At 44.9% G+C, this 23,067-nt stretch overlaps 1 protein-coding gene across 1 annotated transcript in view; it reads right to left on the reverse strand.

Annotated features, from left to right (window-relative positions):
• COL5A2 (collagen type V alpha 2 chain) overlaps window positions 1–23,067 on the reverse strand; it is a 162,156-nt gene that overhangs the window by 40,355 nt on the left and 98,734 nt on the right. Inside the window, exons 11-23 of the mRNA XM_033168585.1 lie at window positions 22,300–22,353; window positions 21,960–22,013; window positions 19,773–19,826; window positions 17,568–17,621; window positions 16,724–16,777; window positions 15,451–15,495; window positions 12,822–12,875; window positions 12,414–12,458; window positions 8,801–8,854; window positions 4,806–4,904; window positions 3,025–3,069; window positions 2,577–2,675; window positions 1,065–1,118 (exon numbers count right to left, since the gene is read on the reverse strand). Of these exons, the coding sequence (XP_033024476.1) occupies window positions 1,065–1,118; window positions 2,577–2,675; window positions 3,025–3,069; window positions 4,806–4,904; window positions 8,801–8,854; window positions 12,414–12,458; window positions 12,822–12,875; window positions 15,451–15,495; window positions 16,724–16,777; window positions 17,568–17,621; window positions 19,773–19,826; window positions 21,960–22,013; window positions 22,300–22,353 (765 nt within the window). The remainder of the gene's footprint in view (window positions 1–1,064; window positions 1,119–2,576; window positions 2,676–3,024; window positions 3,070–4,805; window positions 4,905–8,800; window positions 8,855–12,413; window positions 12,459–12,821; window positions 12,876–15,450; window positions 15,496–16,723; window positions 16,778–17,567; window positions 17,622–19,772; window positions 19,827–21,959; window positions 22,014–22,299; window positions 22,354–23,067) is intronic.

Below are 23,067 nucleotides of genomic sequence, written 5' to 3' on the forward strand. Positions count from 1 at the left end.
AGCAGAAACAGCTGGGGTCAGTGCATGCCAACTTGGGCACCCCAAAGCTGTATCTAAGGGACACTGTCACCAGATTAACTACACAATGCATTTTACCTGACTATATTTTTGCAATTGTAAATAAAATTAGAATCATAGAGTTGGAAGAGACCACAAGGGCCATCCAGTCCAAACCCCTGCCAAGCAGGAAATTAAGTTGAGTTAGATTTGTTTATGAGCGGCTGCTGCATGCAAGTGATACAATGCAGCATATACTTATTAAAGATATGTTAACTATAACCAATCAGCATGCTATTGAAACTTGCGCATGTTTATTCAGAAGTAATTTGATGTGTGTGTGCTCCCAGGTCACAGTGACATCTGATCTTTTATAGTCAAAGTCATCTGCAGCCCTAGTTGACAGACGCAGTGTCAGAACTATGCAGTGCACCAGCAAATTGCAATAATTAGAACAATGTTTGGATTTACTTCTATCATGAGGCATTTGTTCTGCTTGTAAAAATCTTTATATACAGTGGTACCTCGGGTTACAGACGCTTCAGGTTACAGACTCTGCTAACCCAGAAATAGTACCTTGGGTTAAGAACTTTGTTTCAGGATGAGAACAGAAATCGGGCAGCGGCGGCGTGGCGGCAGCTGGAGACCCCATTAGCTAAAGTGGTGCTTCATGTTAAGAACGATTTCAGGTTAAGAACGGACCTCTGGAATGAATTAAGTACATAACCAGAGGTACCACTGTATATATAATGGAAAGCGCACAAGTTGCTCATGCATTTCCAGTTAATGACTCCATTGTTCTTAATGGCTTGGAGTTGTATGTTATATTTGTAGCTATTTTTTTCCCTGCAGTGCATTTTTAAATCACGGAATCATCCACTTATGCAGAGTAGGATTCCTTGAAGCCAAAAGTTTTTCCAAGGTCAAGGTTAATATTGTTTCTTTAAAGCCAACAGATGCAAACAGACTGTGTAATCAAGTCTCCAGTATGTTAGAGAGGGAAATCTGTTCTTTTGAAAGAAGAAAATCTAATGATAGCTCCTAGATGATATGTTTGGAAGACTTACCGGTTCACCTTTAGGGCCTGCTTCTCCTTTGAAACCGGGCACACCAGGATCTCCCTGAAAGTAAATATCTGCCATTAAAACAGTAATCAGTGCCACTGGCTTTGTCAAGCATGATAGGGATAACACTGACTGATGATAACATTTAATGTTAGAAAACATCGCGTTAGATTTCTTTCTTTCTTTTAAGGAAAGTAATTCAAATAAAATCACAATGGTTTTTGTGAATTATTGGTAATTGGCGGGATTCTACTACAGTCCTGTCAACAGAAGTGTTGTCCATTGACTCCCAGTTGTGTATCAGGGATTTCCCCCTCTCCTCGCCAACCGGATCCGCTGTGGGTGGCGAAGAGAAGAGGCCGAGCTCTGGCCACGGTCCCACTTAAATGCAGTGGGAACGCCCTTGCCAACTGAGCCGGTTGGCCAGTCGGGCAGGGCACTGCGCCCAGAGACCGGCCAATAGTGCCAGGGGATGGCAGCATCCCCTGAGCACGTGTAGGGGCCGTGATTACTGCAAAAAAAACCTCCTTCTAAGGGCGGAAGGGGCATTCCCATCCAAAATTGGCTCGGGGGTGAGGAGAACCCTCAGAACAACCTGCAGGGTGAGGAGAAGAGGAATCGTCTCTTCTGGCAAGCCAAAATTCTTGCACTGACTAAATGATCACCTTGGCACGACGCAGAACTCCTCCGAATATCTGCTGATCTACTCTATATAACCTGTTCTCAATGGCACACTATCAGTGACACTGTGGCTGAGACACAACTGTAGTCAATTTTATCATGTGTCTAATATTTTTCACTTTAGGGCCAGTATATAAATTAAGGCTCATGTGCTATTTAACACCTGCGCAAATGTATCTCAGTCATTCCGTTGGGTAGACAAATTGCTGTTTTGTCAAATATCTGGACGCTTGTACAAAATGTCTTTTACTAAAAGGAGGAGCCAGCAAAAAAATGGGCAATTGTCAAGAGCCAGCTAGACTGGAGCCAGCAGCCTGTCTGCTAGGGTACTATGAGGGTCGGTGGTTTGAGCCCCACGTTGGGCGAAAGGTTCCTGCATTCCAGGAGCCCTTCCAATGCTAGAATTCTACGGCTCTGTGTGCATCTGCCTCCATGTGGTGAATGACAGAACTCCATTCTGGACAGTAAAGCATTCATGGGTTCTGCGATGGCTCTCCCAACCAGGCTGGTCAATGGTTCCTCTTGCCTAGTAAGAGCTGTGAGAGATTTCCTGGTGAGAAGCAATGGTCTCCCTGGTCCTGGTGTGTTTTGATGCATTGCTCCGTTCAAACGCTGGGCTTTGTTCCTCGGCTTTGACACTTGACTTTGTTCCCCAGCTCCGAGTCCCTAGCACCACTTCTGGTTCCAGGTTCCGGCTCAGCCCTGGTAGGAATATGCCTAAGAATGATTGAAACCAACCCATCTCACTTGAATTGCGTCTCCATTTCATCGGTACTCAGTGATCATCCTCTATAGACTACTGTACCATTTACAATGTGAGGGGAACATCATTACCATTTGCCCTCTGATGCCAGGGGGACCTGTGCTGCCTTGTGGTCCTGTAGAACCAAGAGGTCCAGGTGAGCCAGGTGGACCTGAAGTGCCTGGAGAGCCCTAGAAGACATATACATATGGTTGACAGCATATACATAAGGAAAGACATGCCATCATCATCAACAACAACAACATCCTCATCATCATATCACCACCCTGGGGAGAGCATTCCAGAAACAGGGAGCCACTGCAGAAAGGGCCCATTCTCATGTTGCCACCCTCCAGGTGTCTCATGGAGGAGGCACATGAAGAAGGGCCTCAGAAGATGATCTCAGGGTCCAGGTAGGTTCATATGGGGAGAAGCGGTCCTTGAGCTACTGAAGCCCTGAGCCATTTAAGGCTTTCTAGGTCAAAACCAGCACTTTGAATTGGGCCCAGAAACTGTTTGGTAGTTTATATGATCACTTACCGATGGCCCTTTAGTACCTTGGGAACCATCCGTACCGGGGGAGCCCTAAGTGGAGAGTAAGATATATCATTGTTAGCAACAAGCTTCCGCGTTCATGCAAAGCTTCTTTGAAAAACAGGCAGCAAGAGGAAAATGTGCAGATGTTATGTAGCTTAAACAATGGAAATTTCAGTAAGTCATACCTCGGGTTACGTGTGCTTCGGGTTGCGTTTTTTCAGGTTCCGAACGTGGCAAACCTGGAAGTGTTTACTTCCGGGGTTTCGCCGCATGCACATGCACAGAAGCGGTCTGTGCATGCGCAGAAACGCGCTTTCGTGCATGCATGAAAGCGCCGCTTGGGTTACGGACTTTTCGGGGTGCAAACGGCACCCCAGAACGGATTGGTCGGTGGACGAATCCTGGCTATGTCTGGGAAATTCCGGGTATATGGCAGCCCTAACATGTTCAGAATACAATAATCATAGCTGTCAACCTTTCCCATTTTTTGCAGGAAATTCCCTTATTATAGCATTGGGAAACAGCAGGGAGGGTTGACAGCTATGTACAATATTGTGAAAGGGTTAATTCCCCCATTATAGCCACCCAACTCAACCTAAGATGAGCACCAAAACCGGACAAACATCCAGTTGTTAGTACTGCCCAAGTGTGGGAGGTGGATCTGGGAGCTGCAGAGGGAGGAGGAATAGTCAGTAGTTGCTTCTTCTCATGGATGCAACAGAAGAACCTTTCCGCCCAATGGCTATGCCATTTCAATATGGCAATCGCAAATGTCTTAAGACATGTGGGGTCCCATGTGCAATTATTGCTATCTGCAAAGTCAAAATAAGCATGGCAGCTTCTCTTTTTAAAAGTACATTTGGCACAGATCATTAATTCTGTTTATATAAAAATAATAATACTTTTCAAACTTATACATTTAGTTAATTTTACAACCATTTTAACATTTCAGGGTTTGACTTCCTTCCCCTTCTTTCTATGGTTCCTTTTCATATCCAAATTCATTTAATTTGCTCATTTAATTATCTACTTTAAATATATACTCTTATGAAACTGCAGGTTATTACAATAATCCTGCCAATGTTTTTATCTGCTTGCAATTTATCTGTAAATATTCAATAAACCATTTCCATTCTTTTATATATAAAAAAGTTTGTTATCTTGGATTTATTATTCTTCCGGTAAGTTTTGCTATTTCTGCATATTCCATAAGCTTCTGTATCCATTCTTCCTTTACTGGGACTCCCGCTTCTTTCTATTACAGATCATTAATTCTCTAGTGACCCATTTACTATGCTAGGGGGTCACCAACTTGGCTCCCGCAGATGCACATCTGCCTGCAGACTTGCCCCACTCCTGTGCCACTGAAATTAGAGACCTGAGAGAAGTGTTCTACTGCAAGCAATCTAACAGGTTGTGGGCTTTGAATGGTACCCATGATAGCTTCTCCTCTTTGCAAATGTGTTCATGGGCCAAGGAAGGTTGGCAACCCCTGAACTATGCGTTCAATTATACATCAGGGAAATTGTGGCCTGGCTGTCGCTGTGGAAGAGTTGCTTGAATTATAGCTCACATGCCTGAATATGCTTCCACATGGATGCACACACACAAATCCCTCGGCATAAAAATCAAGATGTCAAGGAGAAATGGTCTAAAAACAGGAAAATTCAGTGTGAGCTGCCACTTGCAATCCTGTAGTAGCAGAGATCAGACACGGTTTCACGACCTCAACGAGAATTAGGACTCATGAAACGCTTAGGTTACGAAATATCTGATGAACTTACAGGAAGGCCAAATGTTCCTGCAGGACCCGGCAGACCTGTTTCACCTCTTTGTCCCTGAGGACCTTCCGGACCACGTGCACCTGTTGGACCAGCTTCACCCTGAAAAAAAGTGGGGGGGGGGAATGCATTGTTTCTGAATATTAACCACCACCACCATTAAGAGAAAGATCCTGGCGATGATTGACAGCTCTGGGATTAAACTGCAAAGAGACTACCACTGAAGCAGAGCAGCAGACTGGTCTGCTCACACCCGTGTCTAGTCAAAGTTGGTGTGGTGGGACATAGCCCTGAAACCACTCTCCTGAAACTGGTGTGGTTACAGCCTGCCAGTTGGGGATGGTGCAGGGCAGCCGTGAGTGTGAGGCCACAGGGACACACCCATGGAGCCAGTTCCTTTTTTAAAAAAAAACCCAATTTCCCAAACTTCCAACTTTCCGTGTATAATGCAGTGAACGCTTTCAAATAAAGATGCTGCAGAATCCATGTGATAGATGCACTACTAGTGGCCTATCGCATTCATAAAAATAATATTCAAATCATGTTAAACACTATAAACTTGCAGAAGACACATTGCATATGTTTGGTGTATCCTTTAATGCAATGCAAGATCATTCCATTGAAAGTGAGAATCTTAGCCAACACTTCTTTAAACAAAACAAAACAAAAACCCCACATACTTGCTTCCTTTCGCCAAGTTCCTTCACATGCCGACATTGTTTCGGTCTGTCCCTATTCCCTGCTCCCGCCCATCCATTAAAAGGATTATTACTTAATCCCTTAAATTACTGCATTGACTAATGATTGTTTAGTGAGAACTGCCAACTGTAAATACAGCGCAAAACATCTGCTAGACTGATTAGTCCTTGCGCTGTTTCTCTCCAAGGGCATGGCTACCAGATGTTTGTGGTGATGAGATCTTAAGAACTTCAGGACAAAGAAAAAAGTTCAGCAGCTCAGCCTCCACCACTCTGCAGAGCGACTTCAGCAATGCTTTCTTCTTTTGTGTGCACACAGTAAGAAAGAGGTGAAAGTATACAGAAGGATGCTGGGAAAGCAAAGAACTTTCTTCCCACTAAGAAGTCTTTACGGTCCAAGTAAGTATCTTTTAATCCGAGCTGGGGAAGGTGGCCAACCCTATTAGCATTGCCGAGTTTCACATTCCAGAACGTGGGTGGCCAGGTGGAAAAGTGGACAGGGCTTCTGAACCTTTAATAGTTCTGTAGAATAGAGAATTTGGGCAGCATAGCTCATGCTGTGCCTTGATCAATCAAGGGATTGCAACACACTAACCTCACTGCCGCTTCACCGCTCCCAGCTCTGTGTCCCGTATGCAGCAGTGACACAGGTAGTCGGAGGCAGAGGCGTAGGAAGGGGAGTGTGGTGGGGGCGGACCACCCCGGGTGCCATCGCTGAGGGGGCTAATATTCGGCACACGGCGCGCCCATGACTCCCAAGCCTACCCTGAGCCATCGGGGGAAAGGGGGAGCTGCACCACTTTGCCAGCGGAGGAGTCAGGCAGGGAGGGAGGGAGGCAGAAGACAGGAAGGAGGCAGGTGAGCAAACAAGCAGAGGGGGGAGGGAAGGAGAGAAGCAAAAGCTCCCTCAACTTAGGACCAAAACCCTGGAATGCACAGGAGGAGAGGTGGGTGTGAGAACAAAGTTAGGGGGGAAAGTTTTAAGTGCTTATGCTCACAATGTTAAGTAAATAAACCAGAAACAACACTTGCAACTGTATCTTATTTTTCCTTCTTTTAATAATTTCAATGGGGGGGGTGGCAAAAAAAAAATCTGCACCGGGTACCATCTGAACTTGGTCGGAGGTCTGGTGAGCACCACTGCCTTATTCCACTACCCACAACCGGTAGATCACTTGTGAATAGGACAGGGACACAAAAGTAAAATGTCACTGCAAATGAGATGTCACCACAATCGATAAGCACCCGGAATTTCCTTGGAATTCTCCATAGCAAGGAGAATTTCCCTTAAGTTCTCTTCTTGTGGTCAAGGGCTCAGGTTGGGGCGATAAAAACAGTGCCCCCATTTCTAGGCCCCATATAGTCTGCACAACACACATGCATACACACATACACATATGACATGCTTCTTTAAGGGGAAACAGACGTTTAGATGAAATGAAAATTCAGAGCAACAAGTGCAAATGATGAAGGGTAAGACCCAACACAGACTAATTCAGTATACCGACATGCTTTCCCCAGTTAAAACTATTCAGAACGTACAATCCATTGGGAAAGTTCCCCCCCCCCAAGGCTAAATACCCCTTGAAATAAAAAAGACAGTGGTAGGTACTTTCCCCAGGAGTCTTCCTCAAACCACTTGCTTGTGCCCTTAAGCTATAAAGAAAGCCAACTTTGCTATAGACCCAACATTCTTAAATATAGACAAAGTTTAAAAGCACACTAGAAAAATAACCGTGGGAAAACTATGCTAGTGAGGCCAAATTTAAAAAATGAAGTAATAAAAGAAAGAAACTAGATCCAGCATTATTAAAAACTAATACTATCCTAGTGTTAAAGATAGGGGTGTGTTTTCACTATTATAATTCTTTCGTCCAAATGACCTCTCTTGTAGGTGTTTTTTATTATTATTATTTTAAAAAATGTTGAGCCTGGGAAAAGATGAGCTAACACCAACTTTGCATGAGAACAGCACTGCTTTATGACACCATATAAATGAGGAAAACCTGGCTGTTTAGCTTTTCCTGCAGTTCATTATTCTGTGGCACAGAAAGAGCCCCAGGTGCATTGCCAACTCCTGTTAAAATGAATTGCACTTCCAGCTGTTTCGGTTTCCTAAGGGATGCTGCAACCAGATCTATCCAGCTAAATAACACCACACTCACAACCATAAAACAAAAACAAAAAATGCAATGTGCATAGAAGCCTTGCTCAACGGCACACTTAAAACTCTTCTGTGCCTTCGCTTCTTCATATTATCGTCGGATATGTTCATATGTATCAAACAGTCTGTGCCCATATTAACTTCAGCAGTAAAGCAGTCTTTGCTGTTCACACAGCCGCTTCAGTGAGGAGTTAATAAATGCAGGTTCTTTTTGTCTCCAGGCTAAGAAGGAAAGGAGAAGCTGATCCTTATTCCCATAGTTCCAGTTACAGGTGGGTAGCCGTGTTGGTCTGCCATAGTCGAAACAAAATAGAAAATTCTTTCCAGTAGCACCTTAGAGACCAACTGAGTTTGTTCTTGGTATGAGCTTTCGTGTGCATGCACACTTCTTCAGATACCCATACACAGGCCTGGTTCACACCACCACATTAAGCTAAACCATGGCTTAGTGCTGGAGAGGACATTGCAGCTGTTTTGCTCCTCCCTGGCCACCCTGCTGCAAAGCTGTGCATGGTTTGACTTAGCCATGGCTTGACTTAGCATGTCATCCAAAACCCAGGTTCGTGGTCCAGCTCTCCCAAACTACAAGACATAAACCTTAGGACACACTTGGCCATAATTCATGGTTAGTTTGGAGAAAGCTAAACCATGAGCTCGTGTTTGGACGACGCACTAAGCCAAATCAGGTCTTGGCTTGCTGCACTTCGGTGTAGCAGCAGAACGACTGGAGAGGAGCAAAGAGTGTGCGCTCCATGCCCACTTCCAATCTTATCATGACTAGAATCTAGACATCAAGTAGTGAGTGAACAGCCCCTCTGTAAATCCATTTCCCCAAGGATTCTAGCCGCTGGATCTTCCCTGCAACAGCAATCAACAACCACAAGCATACTGCACAAACAATGGAGCTATGTTTAGACCTGCATCTAGCGACAAATGAGGGATAAACTGATTGTTTCTATACCAAATAACCAAGCACGGCATGGTTGATTTTGAATAATTGGGGTTTACTCCTGAGTAAACTTTCTTAGAATGGGTTGCCTGGGATATTTTATCTCCTTGTTCTGAAACAAAAATATGCATTGCAGAAAAAGTGGAGAGGTATTTCCCTAACAGAATCGAACCAACACATGACTTACCTTCCTGCCAGGAATGCCTGGAAAACCTGGTGAACCAGCAATACCAAGGGGACCCTACAACAAGGAGATAGTAAAGATAATTGAGCATGTTCACCTTATCATCTCTACCAGACAACATCATGGTGGGGAAAAAACATACTTGGCATTTAAAAGTCAGCTTAAAGTGGTAACTTGTACCAACATGATTAGCTAACCATGTGTACCACCTTTTCTTCTGGAAAAGGCTGGTTTTCCAATGATTTTGCAGATTTTCCCAGTTTGCAGATTTACAATGTGATTGAACATGGCTGCTTGATCAACATGCAGCTTCCAACCCAAGCTCCACGAGGACATCTGTCCAATGTCAATAAATGTTCTTTACAAGAAACGAGAAATCCCTGATAGATCTCTTAGGGCAGCAAACTACAACCAAGATATTCGAAAGTACTAGGCAAGTCTTTTTGAGCATTCAGTTCAATGAATATTCACTTTCTGGGGAGAAAATGAATTATGAATGGAAGACATATTGACATTAAATATGTCTACGCCAGGCAAAATCTAAAAATCTAAATAGGGCAATACCTTTATTAGGAGCAAATGAAAAATTGCAAAGAAGTGAGCAAGATTTTTTATTCATCAGAGCTCTCCATCGAGTTGGATGCCAATGAAACAAAGTGTGTGTGAGTATGTGGAGGGAATGTTAAAGCCATTTTTTTGCAGCTGGTGTCCGATTGGAATTAGGCCTTCAGCTGCTATGCATGCAGCATTAGTAAACCAGGGATCTTTGGCCTAAGCAGCTGCTGCTTTGGGTGTGTTGACACTGTACATGTAATGGATGAGAGCCCATGCTCTTTGTATAGACACCAGCAGCCTGGGACACTGCATGAGTCATTTTTTCTTACACCTCTGCCATCATGTTCTAACAGAGTCTTATTGTCGTAGCTTCACATGTTGAGAAAATTAAGCACAGGTCAGTCCTGGGATTGGTATTTGATCTGTCAAATCTTCAAAGCTGAAAGCTTGTTCCATAAATATGCAATCCGAAATTGGGAGAATCTGGTTTACTGCGATCCAGAAATACTTGGCTGAAACGAACATCGCGGGCTGAGCCGTGGTGAATTTCGCAACACATAAATGTTAGTACAAAACTCAAAAGAAAATGATCAAATGCTCAGCTTTGTTGGGAAGGTGAGCCAAGTTTCATGTTCAAGGTCTGTAAGGCACATGGAATCATTCCATCAAAATAAAACAACAGCAAAAACACGATGTTCTGCAGAATGAACCATCATGGATCAAATGCCATAGGACTTCACATCTCCTCAGTTTAGAATGAAATCCATTTTCAGATTCATCAGCAGGATCAAGCGTTACCCCTACATGTGTGAACTGCTGCCCAGCTCTCCTAATTTTAGTACAGTCCACCCAGAAAGTAATACACTGAGACAATAGCAGTGTCTATGATTGCACTTCTTGCAGAAAAGTTATTTTCCATCCTCTTAGGGAGACTTGGATATTTCTACGTCATGTACTTCCACGGAATTAACCAATATTTTCTGGCTTGATATATAATGGGAAAGTTTCTAAGGCCTTCTGTAGTGCTTTTTGTTTCTTTGGCTATGCTGAAGAGATAGATTGTCTAGACAAGCTCAGGGTAGCAGCACAAAGCGGCCATAAACATTCACTACCACTTCAAAATGTTCACTGCTCCCCGGTGATTTCCTTTCCTTTCCTTTTTGCTGGCTTGGCACCTTCTAGAAGAACAAGAGGCACTCACACACTGTAAAATAATGCCTTGTTATAAAGGACGCTTCTCCTGGCAATCTCAGTAAGAAGTATGATTTGTTCCAGAAATTAATTCATGATGAGAGCATCATTTGCCATGAAGCCTTGTACTGAATTTTCTTAAAGCATCACTGCAACAGCTCAACATGCATATAGATAAACAGTGAACCCAGTTCCCCAAATGTCAGCCCTTACATACAAATGAGGAAGGCATCAGCAGGGTTGGGGGGAACCCGAGGTTTGTGGAAGCACAAAAATAAAACACCTGGAGAGAGAGAACCCTGAAACAACCCAATGGGAACTGAGCAGGTTCAGTGTATACACTATGCCTTTAAAAGCACACCTCAAAGAATTCTGGGCACTGTAGTTTGTTAAGGGTTGCTGGGAAATGTAACTCTGTGAGAGGTAAACTACAGTGCCCAGAATTCTTTTGGGGGGGGGAGTGCTTCAAATGTGCTTTGAAAGTACAGCAGCACTCCCAGTTATTATCTGCTGCAACACTATTATCAGAATTGGATCTAGCCATTTTGGACTGGAAACAAATTGGACAGACCATTTTGAATCTATGCGTTGACAAGAGGGCCGCTCCTCTTGCCAGCGGGGAGGTGTTGCGCGCTGGCCACGGGCTCTCCCCATGCACAGCAGGGGCATAGTGATGCCCCCTTGTCAGAGGGGATTCCTGGCCGTGTCATGCACCCGCCCGACCAATCTGGTCTGCCGGGGGTGTGGCTGGCTGCATTTAAGCAGCCGCACGGCCAGGAATCGCCTTCTCAGTTTCCTGCTTCGTGAATCTCCTGCCCTCTTTTCAGGCATTCGTCATATTGGCCTTACTATGGACCTTGGTTGGTCGCCTATTGAGGGGACCTCGTAGCAATTGTCACAACTTTGTAAGGTTTGGCGGTTAGGCATTGGTAAAACCTGGTTCTGGAGAGGGGAGGTGTGGCCATCACCTGCCCCTCCATTTTAAGGGTATTCTGTTAAAGGGATCCGGGGGTGTGGATCTCATCCGAAGCCCAGGTAGGGCTAGGGCCATGCCACCCTGGGGGAGCTCTCAGTTGATATACATCAACAGGGCTCCCCCTACTGGTGGTTGACCCTTACTGGACTTCCTACATGGTGGGCAGGAGTCAGATATAGTCTGTTCAATTCCAATGCCTAAGCCAATACCACTCACATTCTGTAACCAATAAAGTTGTGGCCTTAATCCGCCCATTCACCTAAAATACTGTGTCCATGGGTTTTATTATTCAACAAATGGAGGAACTTTGGGCCTTGATGCACAATAATCTCTCGCCACTTCTATGATGAGCCCTTTGTTAAACTATGAGTTTACGGGAAGGCTCCATTTTTAGCAAATCAGATTGTATTAGAATGAATGATAAATATTTTTTGTCTTCTATCCGGTAATTGAATCAGAATTGTGGACCTTAACTCGTGGTAATCAAACCTGGTAGCCAAGCACCAAGTAAAGATAATGCCATTCTACCGAACAAGAAAGCACATGTGGTCATGTGCCTTGATGTGGCATTGCCTGATAAGAAGCAGGCAGGAGCACAGTTCTGGAGAGGCATGGACAAGTGCAGGCCTACCTGACCCTACATAACTCCCCATCCTATGGGCCTTTACACTCGTGTCAAGGCACACACAAAAACACCTGCTATCTGTTGCACTTGAAACCTTCTGGCCTTAGCTGGAAGCTCATTTTCCAGAACGCAGTGTGAAATAGGCTGACAGTGAACAGCGGTGTGATCCAAATGAGTCATGTTCTTTTCTCATTTGAATGAAATGGGACCAGTTCGAAAACAACTTGGGTGGAGTGGGGGGCAAAGAAAGATGGACAAGAGGTGCTTACCATTGGCCCTGGCTTCCCTGGCATACCGTGAGAACCACGAGCCCCCTAAGTAGAAAACAAAAACAAGGAAAAAGAAAGTTAGGAAAGCTTGGGAGAAACCTAAGAGGAAAATGATTGTGGCTCTAGGACAAAGCCCATAACAGCAGGTATAGGGCAATAGGAGAAAATAAGAGTGGGGCCAATTCCAATGTAACCTTTACACACACACACACAATTTTTTCACTTAAGGGAGTCCACTATTCAGTCAAACCAATATATTGTGGTCACCACCAGGACCATAGATACCAATTTTCTGGGACAGGGCTGAGCCCCCACCCCCAACCTTGAGGAGCCGGGACTCATTGGACCTCACTGCAGAGCGCCCCGTTGGGATCTGTTGGGGTTATTCCAATATAAATAACTACTTACTGGAACTCCCTGTGGTCCAATACGTCCTCGTTCTCCTGCCATTCCTCGAGGACCCTGCAACCAGCAAAAGAGGGAGTGGGGGGGGGAACATTCTAGCATAAGGTTACGTTTGTTTTTTTTCAATGAATCCGGGGACAGTTTAAATAAATAAATAAAACACTTTCGGGACATTGATGCTGCAGTGATGGCGGTGGCAGAGGGGCAGCTGCCACCTTGACTTCAACTGCCACGTTTCCCCTTCCTCTAAGGCTTCTATCTCCTTTCTCCATAAGCCTGGGCAGCCCCTGAGTTGTTGGTTCTTCGGTGGTGGTGGTGGGGAAGTGGTGTGCGGTGGGTCAGGCATGGAAGGCAGAGAAGGAGGGCTGAGAGCAGCGGTGGCGGCGAGGCTCAGGCAGCGCAATGCTTCCCTTCCCATGAGAGCAGCCCCAATCCCATTCCTACTTGCGTGCAAGCAGGAGGGGGCGGGGATCCCTCAGCTGGGAAGGGAGGCTTCCCGTTACCTAACGGAGAGATCCCCGCCCCGCTCCTGCTTGCACGCAAGTAGGAGTTGGGAGGCTGCTCCGAAAGGCAGCACGAAGCCTCCCATCACAGTTTAGTTGCTGGGGTCAGGGAAGGTGGAGGCAGCCCGGAAGCTGCATCTTAGAGCCCCTGCACCACCATCATATGGGGACTTCCAAAGCAGCTCCTGAAGCCAGCCAGAGCCAACTGCTCCAAGCTGCTGAGACTGCTGCTGCTGCATTTCCCGGGGACATTAGATGAAATCTGGGGACATTCGGGGATGGAATTTGTCCAGGGACTTATTGGCAAATCTGGGGACTGTCCCCGGGAAATGGGGACACCTGGTAACCCTATTCTAGCGAGCCAAAGTTAAGTGGAGACCACCTTCTATTTACAACTTCACCGCAAACAGTATGCAATCATGTTCTACAACAGTAGCCGCAGGTGAAAGACCCTACGTGATATACATTTTTTCCCTGGCTCACGTGCTGTCTGTTTTACTCTATTTTATTACTTCTTGTGTTTTATCTGCTTAAGGTTTTAAGGCACAACAACAGAAACAGCATTAATATATTAAACAACAGAAAGCCATAAGAGTGATAAAGAGTACAACATCTAGCAGGTAATGTTACAGATCCATTGCTAGGCAGGATATATTAGGTTTCCAAGGTCAGGCAAGACAATCCCGTTCACCTAGCTATAATAATGGGTTTATTAATGACTACGATAATGAAAATGAACCTCTAAGTCCAGGTAGACATACAGAAAGGGTTGTTGCATCCCTCCCCTGCTTAAGTAAGGAAGATAATAATCACTCCCAAAAGATATTGAAGGCTGCAATCCTAACCGCATTTTCCTTGGAGTAAACCCCAGTGAATTCAATAGGATTTGCTTCTGAGTAGACGTGGTTAGGCTTGCAGCCTTAATGCCTAAGATCTGAAGTGGCTTTGATTTGAGATGGTATTCTACTAAGGTTTTCGACACCTTATTATCCTACCGTCTGACTGCTGGAGGTTTTCTTCACCTCCAACTGGTAGCCACTTAATCAGGCTGAAAGTGATAATATTTACTCACTAAGAGAACTTCCCTTTCTTTTGGCTTCAGGCATACCCGCTGGCATCATGGCTAGAAATATCAGTCTGGGTGTGCTTACATGGTTGAATAAGAGTTACTGGTATGAGCAAGTTTTGCTGAGTAATGTAAATTGTCAGGCTTTGGGGAATCGGCTTCCTCCCCCCGTGGCAGCAGATAAGGAAAATGAGTCTTCTTACCAGTTAGAAACTATAATAATCACAGCGAGAGAACAAAGAACCCATCTCCTAGAATGGCGATGCTCCCAATTAAGGATCCCACTCCTTCACGTCCCTATTAATCTATGTCACTCCTACGTCTTGTAATCTGAGCTTGTACCCTCTGTGCTTTGTGTGCTTTCTTTTCTGCCACTTTCTGAACTCTTCTTAACCTTGGGGAGAGCAGAGGAATGCTTTCCAGGGACAGTGAATCTGTTAACCCTCTCTTTCCCATTGTTTCTTCTCCTAGCTGTTCCCCATCCAGTATTTCCCAGCTTCTGCCTTCTGAACTATGTCCCTCTGCAAACCATTGTTCCAAATCTATATTGTCCTCCTGCTCCTGGGAAGAATCAGGATCCAGATCAGGAGCAGGGGGAGGGGGAGGCTCCCACCATTCCTCCTCAGTGCAGCCCTCCTCAACATAGTCCCTGACATAAATACAGTTGGGGGAACTCTGGTCCTCCAGATGTTACTGTGCTGCTAAGTGCACAACAGAATGGTAATAGCTCTGAATTTTTATCCATGGAGGGGCATGGGATGAGAAGAACCAGTCCCACCCAATCTATCCCCAGCTGTGTTCAGCTGACACACAATTCTCCCCACAACTGAGGACATTAAGACATCACTCCTAAACATATTTACTAAGGGGGGGAGAGAGATTGAACTCATTTTAGTAAACATGCATAAGAACTGCAGAGTCAAACAACATTAGAGAAGATTGATCAAAGTAATTACGATATTTCTTCAGCAATTGGACTGGATCCATGCTTGCCACAATATCGCAACAGTAAAGCATTCAGGGTGGCAGGAGAAATGGGAACCATAAATAAAATGGCACTCACCATAGGGCCTGGTGAACCCATCTGACCCGATGGACCAAGTTCCCCCTATAAATTCACAGAAAATACATATGCAAAAGTTAGGAATATTTAAATTGCCTCGGATGATAACATCATCGTATCATTTTGTACTATGTTAGGCATAAATGCAGCACTGTTACTTATGGGTAGACCTTGGTTTATATACTACCAGAAGCATACTCATCTTTAAACATCCTGAGAGCATCCCATAATTTTGCTTCTCTGAAGCATGCATTTGCTTTGTCCCTTACACCTCTACTGCTGAGAGGAAAACCTGTCCCATGTAGCTGTGCCCGTGACAACGGCAGCAAATGAAGAAAGCAATTTGCATTCCAAGTACAGTGGACGCTCAGATTGCGAACGTGACCCGTGCGGGAAACGCGTTCGCAACCCGCAGCGTTCGCAACCCACGCCGCTGCATCTGCGCACGTGCGTGACGCAATTCGGCACTTCTGCCTATGCGCAAAGCGAGATTTAGCGCTTCTGCGCATGTGCGAGAGCCAAAACCCGGAAGTAACCCGTTCCAGTACTTCCGGGTTTGGTGCATTCATATCCTGAAAACGCGCAACCCGCAGCAAGCACAACTCGAGGTATGACTGTACCATAAAGCTACAAAAGTGGGTTCCGCAACAAACGGGTCTAAAGGAGCCTCCCTCACATTTGGTTTCAGAATTCCAGTGCTGGGAAGCCTGTTTTGGAGAGTTGGGCCAGATCTACCCACTGGGAGATGCTAAAGAAAACCTCACTCATGAGCTGGTACTGATAAAGAAGTAATGGGTAAGTCTTTACATCAGAGAACTATATCTTACACTATATTTTGCTTTGTTTTTCTTCAGGTGTGTAATTTCAAGGGAAAACAGTAAACCAACAATTAAGGATGGCCTACACTTCACAATCACTGGAGGAAAGCCACTTGATGCCACTCCATATGGGCCCCACGAAACACATGTAGAGTGGTTTATACTCTGAATTGCCCCCCAATGGCTGAAGAGTTTCAGCACTACTGCCAGTTCTGTTCATAGGTGGCATGGAAGTGTGTGGAGCGATTCACACAGCTACACTATGCTTTATGGGGCTGAGGTAAGGCAACCTCTGCAAGAAGCTTCCACTGTCACCAAATGCAACATGGCTTCCTCTAATGAGGCTCATTAATCAATATCCTGCCCCTAGTTATCCTATGCAGGAGATTTGATCATTTTAAATTCCTGACAACAGAAACAAGCAATTTCCCTGTAAAACCAAAAACAAACCATACCTTAGATCCAGTGGCTCCCATTTCACCCTTAGGGCCTTCAAGTCCTTTATGTCCCTATGACATATATGCAAGAAGATTTAATATATACTCAAAGAAGAACAGTATATATATATATAAAACACGACTGGACCTGATGGTCAGGGGCCCCTTTACCTATATATATATATATATATATATATATATATATATATACAGAGAGAGAGAGAGTTAAGAAATATATATGCCTGGTTGACCACAGAGCAGGGACATACTATGCAGTTAGCTTTATTTAACATAAAATAACACATCAGAGTCCTCTGGTTTGCCTTAATCCAGCTGAGATGTTGCTGAAACTGACCACCAGCTCTGCCCTTCTCCCTACAGCCTTTTACACTGGATCTCTCCTAAGCAGACAAAGGCTGCGGTGATGGGGTGGGCTTCTGCTTTGGGCCTGTCTGGTCCATTGCTCAGCCATGTGCGGCACTCTCCTTGAGTAGGGTGTCAGATGGGGAGAAGAGCCAGCAGGACTGGGACTGTCCTTCTGTTGGGTAGCAAGGGCAACCTCTGACTCCTCTCTGTCTGCATCTGTGCTCACACTGTGACTCTCAACCTCTAGCCCTATCCTGGAAGGGCCTTCTTCTTCTGATCCCCCCCCCCCCACCTTGATCGCTCAAACCCCTTGCTTCCAGAACCTCCCAGCTTGTCCTTGCTCTTCAGTGTCCCACTGCCAGGATTTGGGATCTAAGTCATCATCTTCTGTCTTCTCCCTGGTGGGCTCTTGGGTGGGCAGCTCCCACCACTTTTCTTCATCCAGCAGGTCCCTGACACTAAAATTGACCAGGAAAGCAGACATGGTCACACTTACCCTATGGCCCTTTAAACCTGGAAGGCCAGGAGCACCAGGAAAACCGCGAGCACCCTGAAACAAAAACAACTCATAGTTACATTGGTGGTGTATATACCAAGTCAGACCATTGGTCCATGTAGCTCAGTATTGTTGGCTCTGATTGGTTAGCAGCTCTCTAGGGTTTCTTGACAGCAGTTTTGCCCAGCACTACTTGGGACCATTCTGCATGCAAAGGATGTGCTCCACCATGGAGCTATGGCCCAAAAGATGTATCCCATTTATCCTCACAATGACCATGTGTGGTGAGTTAGGTTGAGAGGCTGTGAGCGGTTCATGGTCACCAGATGGGCTTTGGGGCTGAGCAGGGATTTGAACCCTGGCCCTAGTCTACACATCTACGTTCACACAACATGCAAGCCTGATGTAGGGAAGGGGTGAGCAGACTTCAAGCTCTTCGGAGAACTACTGTGCTTTTTTTTTACTAAAACCTACCAACAACTGCCAAATGCAAAAGACATAAGAGTTAGAATTCCAGAACAGAATGACTCTGAGCATACTGTGAGCCTAGGTGTTTGTTTTCAGTAGCAAAACTAAGCTGAACTCACAGTCCTTTGACACAAAAGTGCACCTGGTTAGCTCTCTTCGTTCAGCAGCCTTATTTGGGTGAGGGAAGTCATTTTGTGGTTGTTAAGCAATTGGGAGTCAGAAACCTTTGCCAATCTACTGCAAATCTATAGTTTTGGCATACTCCTACTTCCTACTGAATTGTAAGAACAATGAGGCCAAGGAGGTTCAGGAAGGGCCACCCCCTGAACTAGTTGGAAGGAATAAGACTGGCAGGTGGGAGCTTCTTGAGGTTACTTACTTGAGGTAACCCCTGGATGGTTAAGAACCAAGGTTACTGCGGCAGTATTCTATTTGCCCTAGCTGCTACTGAGGCACTGGCGGAGGAAGAGGAGTGCGGGGGAAGCGCACCACCCCAGGCAGCGCAATCCCGGCAGGGTGCCATCACAGCTGCCCCCTGCCCGGGCTGGGCAACACACCCCAAGCGACACGCCACACCCCAGAACGCATGCCAGCCCCGCCCCCACCTCCTCTCCGCCCCCCGGTGCCAGAGCATGAAGTTCCGCCACTGCACTAAGGTCTATATGTAATAGATTAATTAAATAAATAATTAAATCTCACTCCATTTAATCTGCCTTACTTTAATTTGGTTTATTGTTGTATCATAAATGAGCTGAAAATTGCAAAGTGCTGAAATGCTACCCAAATGCTGAATATTATGTCTACAATTAAACTCATTAATTGCTTCAATGGGTAGCAGATGACCTTATGCCTTGGGAGGGGAGTCTGTGCAGGGAATACGGTCCAAAGAGGAGGCAAAGCTTAGAGACAGCTGACACATTTATAGAAATTATGACTGCAATGCATGCTTGAACTTTTTTTTTTGCAGTAGAGAAACTAAGTTTACGTTAGGATGTAATGCAGAAATAACTTTTTGTTGTTTATGAGGGTTTTTAAAAAAAAATAAACGCTTCCAAGGGAAACGTAAGTGATGGTCTCAGACAAAAGGGGGGGGGGAATCGCAGGGAGTAAAGTAACTGCACAGCTGATGAAAAGCAGTGCTCTACAATGTCCTGTGATTGCCTATTGGTTTCCCGCAGAGTTGAACTCGTTGCTTTCAATAGTGTGGGGAGCAGGTTTTTTCTTAAGAGGTGCCCTCTCTCCCAATGCAATAGTGCCAAAAAAACAATCTACGGAGTCACTCACACAAAAATGGCATGACTTCAAAAGGCTCTTAGCTTTTTCTGTTCACTTCTCCCCTGAGCAGAACATACAACCTGGCCATTTTTACAGATGGTTGGTGTAGATTTGGACATGTTATCAGTCATTAAGCTCTTCAAAAGAGTAAGTCCTTTTTATGCAATTCCTATTGATTTGCTCTGGTGGTGGTGGTGATTATATACACTGTGCGTGTGTGTATCTGGTTGAGTGTTGTTTTAGGAAGGCTTAGTATACAATCTCCAGGAGGCTTTTCATTTCCATGGTAACTCAAAAACATGTTTGGAATCATCAGCGTTTCCCATAATGTAAAGTGGTGTGTAGGGTTTTGCTTAGCTTATATGTCAAGCAAAAGAACCAATGGTATAAGTCTACTAGTAGTCTACTATCTTAGGAGTTTGGGCACCAGGATTTGATATGAATAAATGCTCATGAACATACTGGAGATCCTGGGAATCCAACTTCTCCAGGTTGTCCTGATCTGCCAGCTTCACCCTAAGAAGAGCAAACAGATAAAAAAAAGTTCAGATTTATTTTGCAATCCATTGGTAACATTCACACATACCAATCATCTATATATGCTAACAAAGGAGTTTATATAGTTCGATGTGACACTGTAAAATATCTATATCTGAATCTTTCTTTCTTTTTTCCGTCAAAACATTTTTCAAGTTTTCCTTTTGCTGACCAAGTGGGGAACAGCAGGGAGGGTTGACAGCTATGCATATGCGCATGTCAGCTTAACGTAGCACAACTTTTTGGATGACAAGACACATAACAAACAAACAAACAAACAGCTCATTAGCACTTTCTTATGCCACTCGAGGGGCCTAACTAAATATTAGTAGTGAAGTGATTAGCAGTCATGAAGTGGGTTTGGTTTGGTTTTTTAATCCAACACCAGGTGCTGAGGGGGTGGGGATTGTCATTAGCCTTCCCTCCCCAGCCTGGGTAAAAATCCCCTTTCTAAGCAAAATGATTAGCATTTCGGGGGGGGGGGACTTTCATTGACCTGTATAAACTGATCATTTCTACATTCCTTTCAGACTGTCATGATGCAAAGAGAAGGTGTCTCTCATGTTTCGGCTTGCAGCTGGATAGAAACCTCTATTACAGGAGTGAGGAACCTCCCATGTGCAGGTCAGTCTTAGTCTGCCAGGGAGTCCAGTTTTGGTTGGAATGCCAATTTTGCCCAAACCACACCGATCTGCCAATCAGCCGGTGGGGGGGGGAGGGGGGAGAATCCTGTTTTTTGCACACATCAGCTGCAAGAGCGAGTTCTTCCTTGAGCATCCAAAGCATGCAAAATACAGGATTCTTTCTCTTCCTTTTCCCAACTTTTAGGAAGGGAAGATTTAGGGCAGTGCAAGCAGTGTGGTCACACTGGGTATGCAGCCAAGGAGGGTGGCATCTCAGAGCCCATTAAGTGCTTGTTCAGCTTCAAGAAGGAGGCATGAGGACTCTGACAGGGTCCTAGAATCCTCCTTCCTCCTTCCCAAAGCTGGGCAAGTGCTTACCTGGCTTTGGGATGGAGGAGGGAGGGCTCTAGGACCCTGCCAGAGCCTCACGCCTCCTTCCCAAAGCACAGCTTAAGCCAGCACCGCAAATGGCCTTGCACAGGGCAGGATATTACCAAGGTCCACCCCTGTTTGGGGAGGAGAGAAGGGAGGAATTGGCAGCCCTGTGCTTGGTGCTTCCCAAATCATTGAGCATAGGGTTGGCACCACACCTTGCACCAGTTCCCAAGTGCCCAACAGCCAGCTGGCTGTAAGGTGCTTGAGAACCCAATGTGAGTGGGGCAATCCACCTGCCAATCAAGTGGTGTCATAATGATGTCATATGATTGAGAGGTGGATTGCCCCACTCACCTGCAGGATGGAGTCAAATCTCTGTTGGAATCCATGTTCTGCCAGATTAATGCAAGCTGTTGCTCTATGCAACAGTTGGTGGTGGTAAGGGGTGGTCGGAAAATGCAATTAAAATGTTCTTGAAACTGAGTATCCACAGCGGGCTGTAACAATGGTGAGTCTGCACTCATATGCCCAGTTTTATCAACCCCATCTATTTATAGCAGCCCCTGAGCCATGCCCTCTACCGATGAGGGTTTTCAAACTCTCAGGACCAGCTTTGTAAGGGGGTATCAGCAGGTAGGGAGCATCAGCACAAATTGGGAGCCATACATTGCACAAGTGGGAGTGCTTTCTGCTAGCAAAAAAGGCATCTTTCGAGATGTCCCCTTTTAATATAACTGAGCATAAATCCACATTTAGCATTCTGTGTATTCTATTTATCAATATTGAAGGAATCCAGCTTACAGTGAAAAATGAAAGATAAGTTTCTAGTCCATATGGCAAAGGTCACCTTGTAAATAGCAAGTGTTAGCATGCAGGTTGATGATACAAGTTTGGAGAATTTCTAGATTTTTCTAGTAATATACCAGTAATCTGTGTGCATGGAGGAATCACCGATTCCCTCTTCTGTAGCAACCATGCCACCCAAAAGCTGCTCTATGGAGTTCCTTACTCTCTAAAGCCAGTTTTTGGGAGTACAATAGATTACACGTGATGTCACCAGGCTTCCATTAGCATACCATTGGCCAATCTGAAAGGTAAGCATTTTAAAACTTACATCTTCACCAGGTTTCCCTGGAGGGCCTTCTGGACCACGAACACCAGCTGGCCCCTAGCAAGATAAAAGATGCACTCTTAAATTAACAAATTAAACAATTCCAGAGATGAGGTGGGTTGAGGAATAGATTGCTCCCTCATAAAATCAGAACAACTGAAAAACTTAAACAATAAGCAAAGCTTTACTGTCTTGAGAGGAAATGTTTCCCCAAATTTGGTTCACATAACCTCCAAATAAGTGGTGTCACCACCAGAACTTACAACACCTCATTTCATTGCAGTACACTTTTCTCTCCCTTCCCCCTTAACATTTCGGTAGGTAGAAGCATCATTGACCTTACCATTGGCCCAGGATCTCCATGTTCACCTGGAGGGCCAGATGGGCCTTGAGCACCCTAAAACAGAGAAAATATACATTAGGAATTGGAGAAATCTATTAGACAAGGAAAGACATGGTGTGACATACCTTGCATTGTCTATGAATCTATTTCTAACTCATTCAAGTTTTTATAAACAGATGTGAGGGTGGTTCACATCTTGACAGATGACTGCTTCGAGAAGCCGTGGAAGCTACTCTCGGCTTCTTGAAGGGAGAGGGGGTGCAATATGAGCACAGCAGCAAATAACTGTACATGACAACAAGAATCGTTTCCAGTAATGAGAAAACTAACAGCCAATATTTTTATCATTATCCAAAGGATGTCACTGATAAAACTTAGGCAGTAATGGGGCAGGGATTAGGCAAAGCAGTTCTACTGAAGAAAGTCCCTTTCAATTAACTTTGATTAACTTATTGGGGGCTGCAATGCCCCCAAATGTCTTCTTCTTTACACAATAGCTGTCAAAGAACCGCTGTTCTTTGACACAACATTGTTGACTGTCAAAGAACAGTTCTTTATTAAAGAAATAAGCCACAGTGATTCTTGAGCTCACAACATTCTCCCCTAAGGTTGGAAGCTTTCACTGCAGCTTGATATTAAGTGCCTATTAAGTTTGAAATGTTTGGTGTTCCATTGTATTTTTAATGGGAGTCGTCCAGAGTGGCTGGGGCAACCCAATCAGACTGGTGGCATATAAATAATACAATGTTTGTTGTTGTTGTTGTTGTT

Source organism: Lacerta agilis, chromosome 1 (assembly GCF_009819535.1).
Source record: "Lacerta agilis isolate rLacAgi1 chromosome 1, rLacAgi1.pri, whole genome shotgun sequence".
NCBI lineage: Eukaryota > Metazoa > Chordata > Lepidosauria > Squamata > Lacertidae > Lacerta > Lacerta agilis.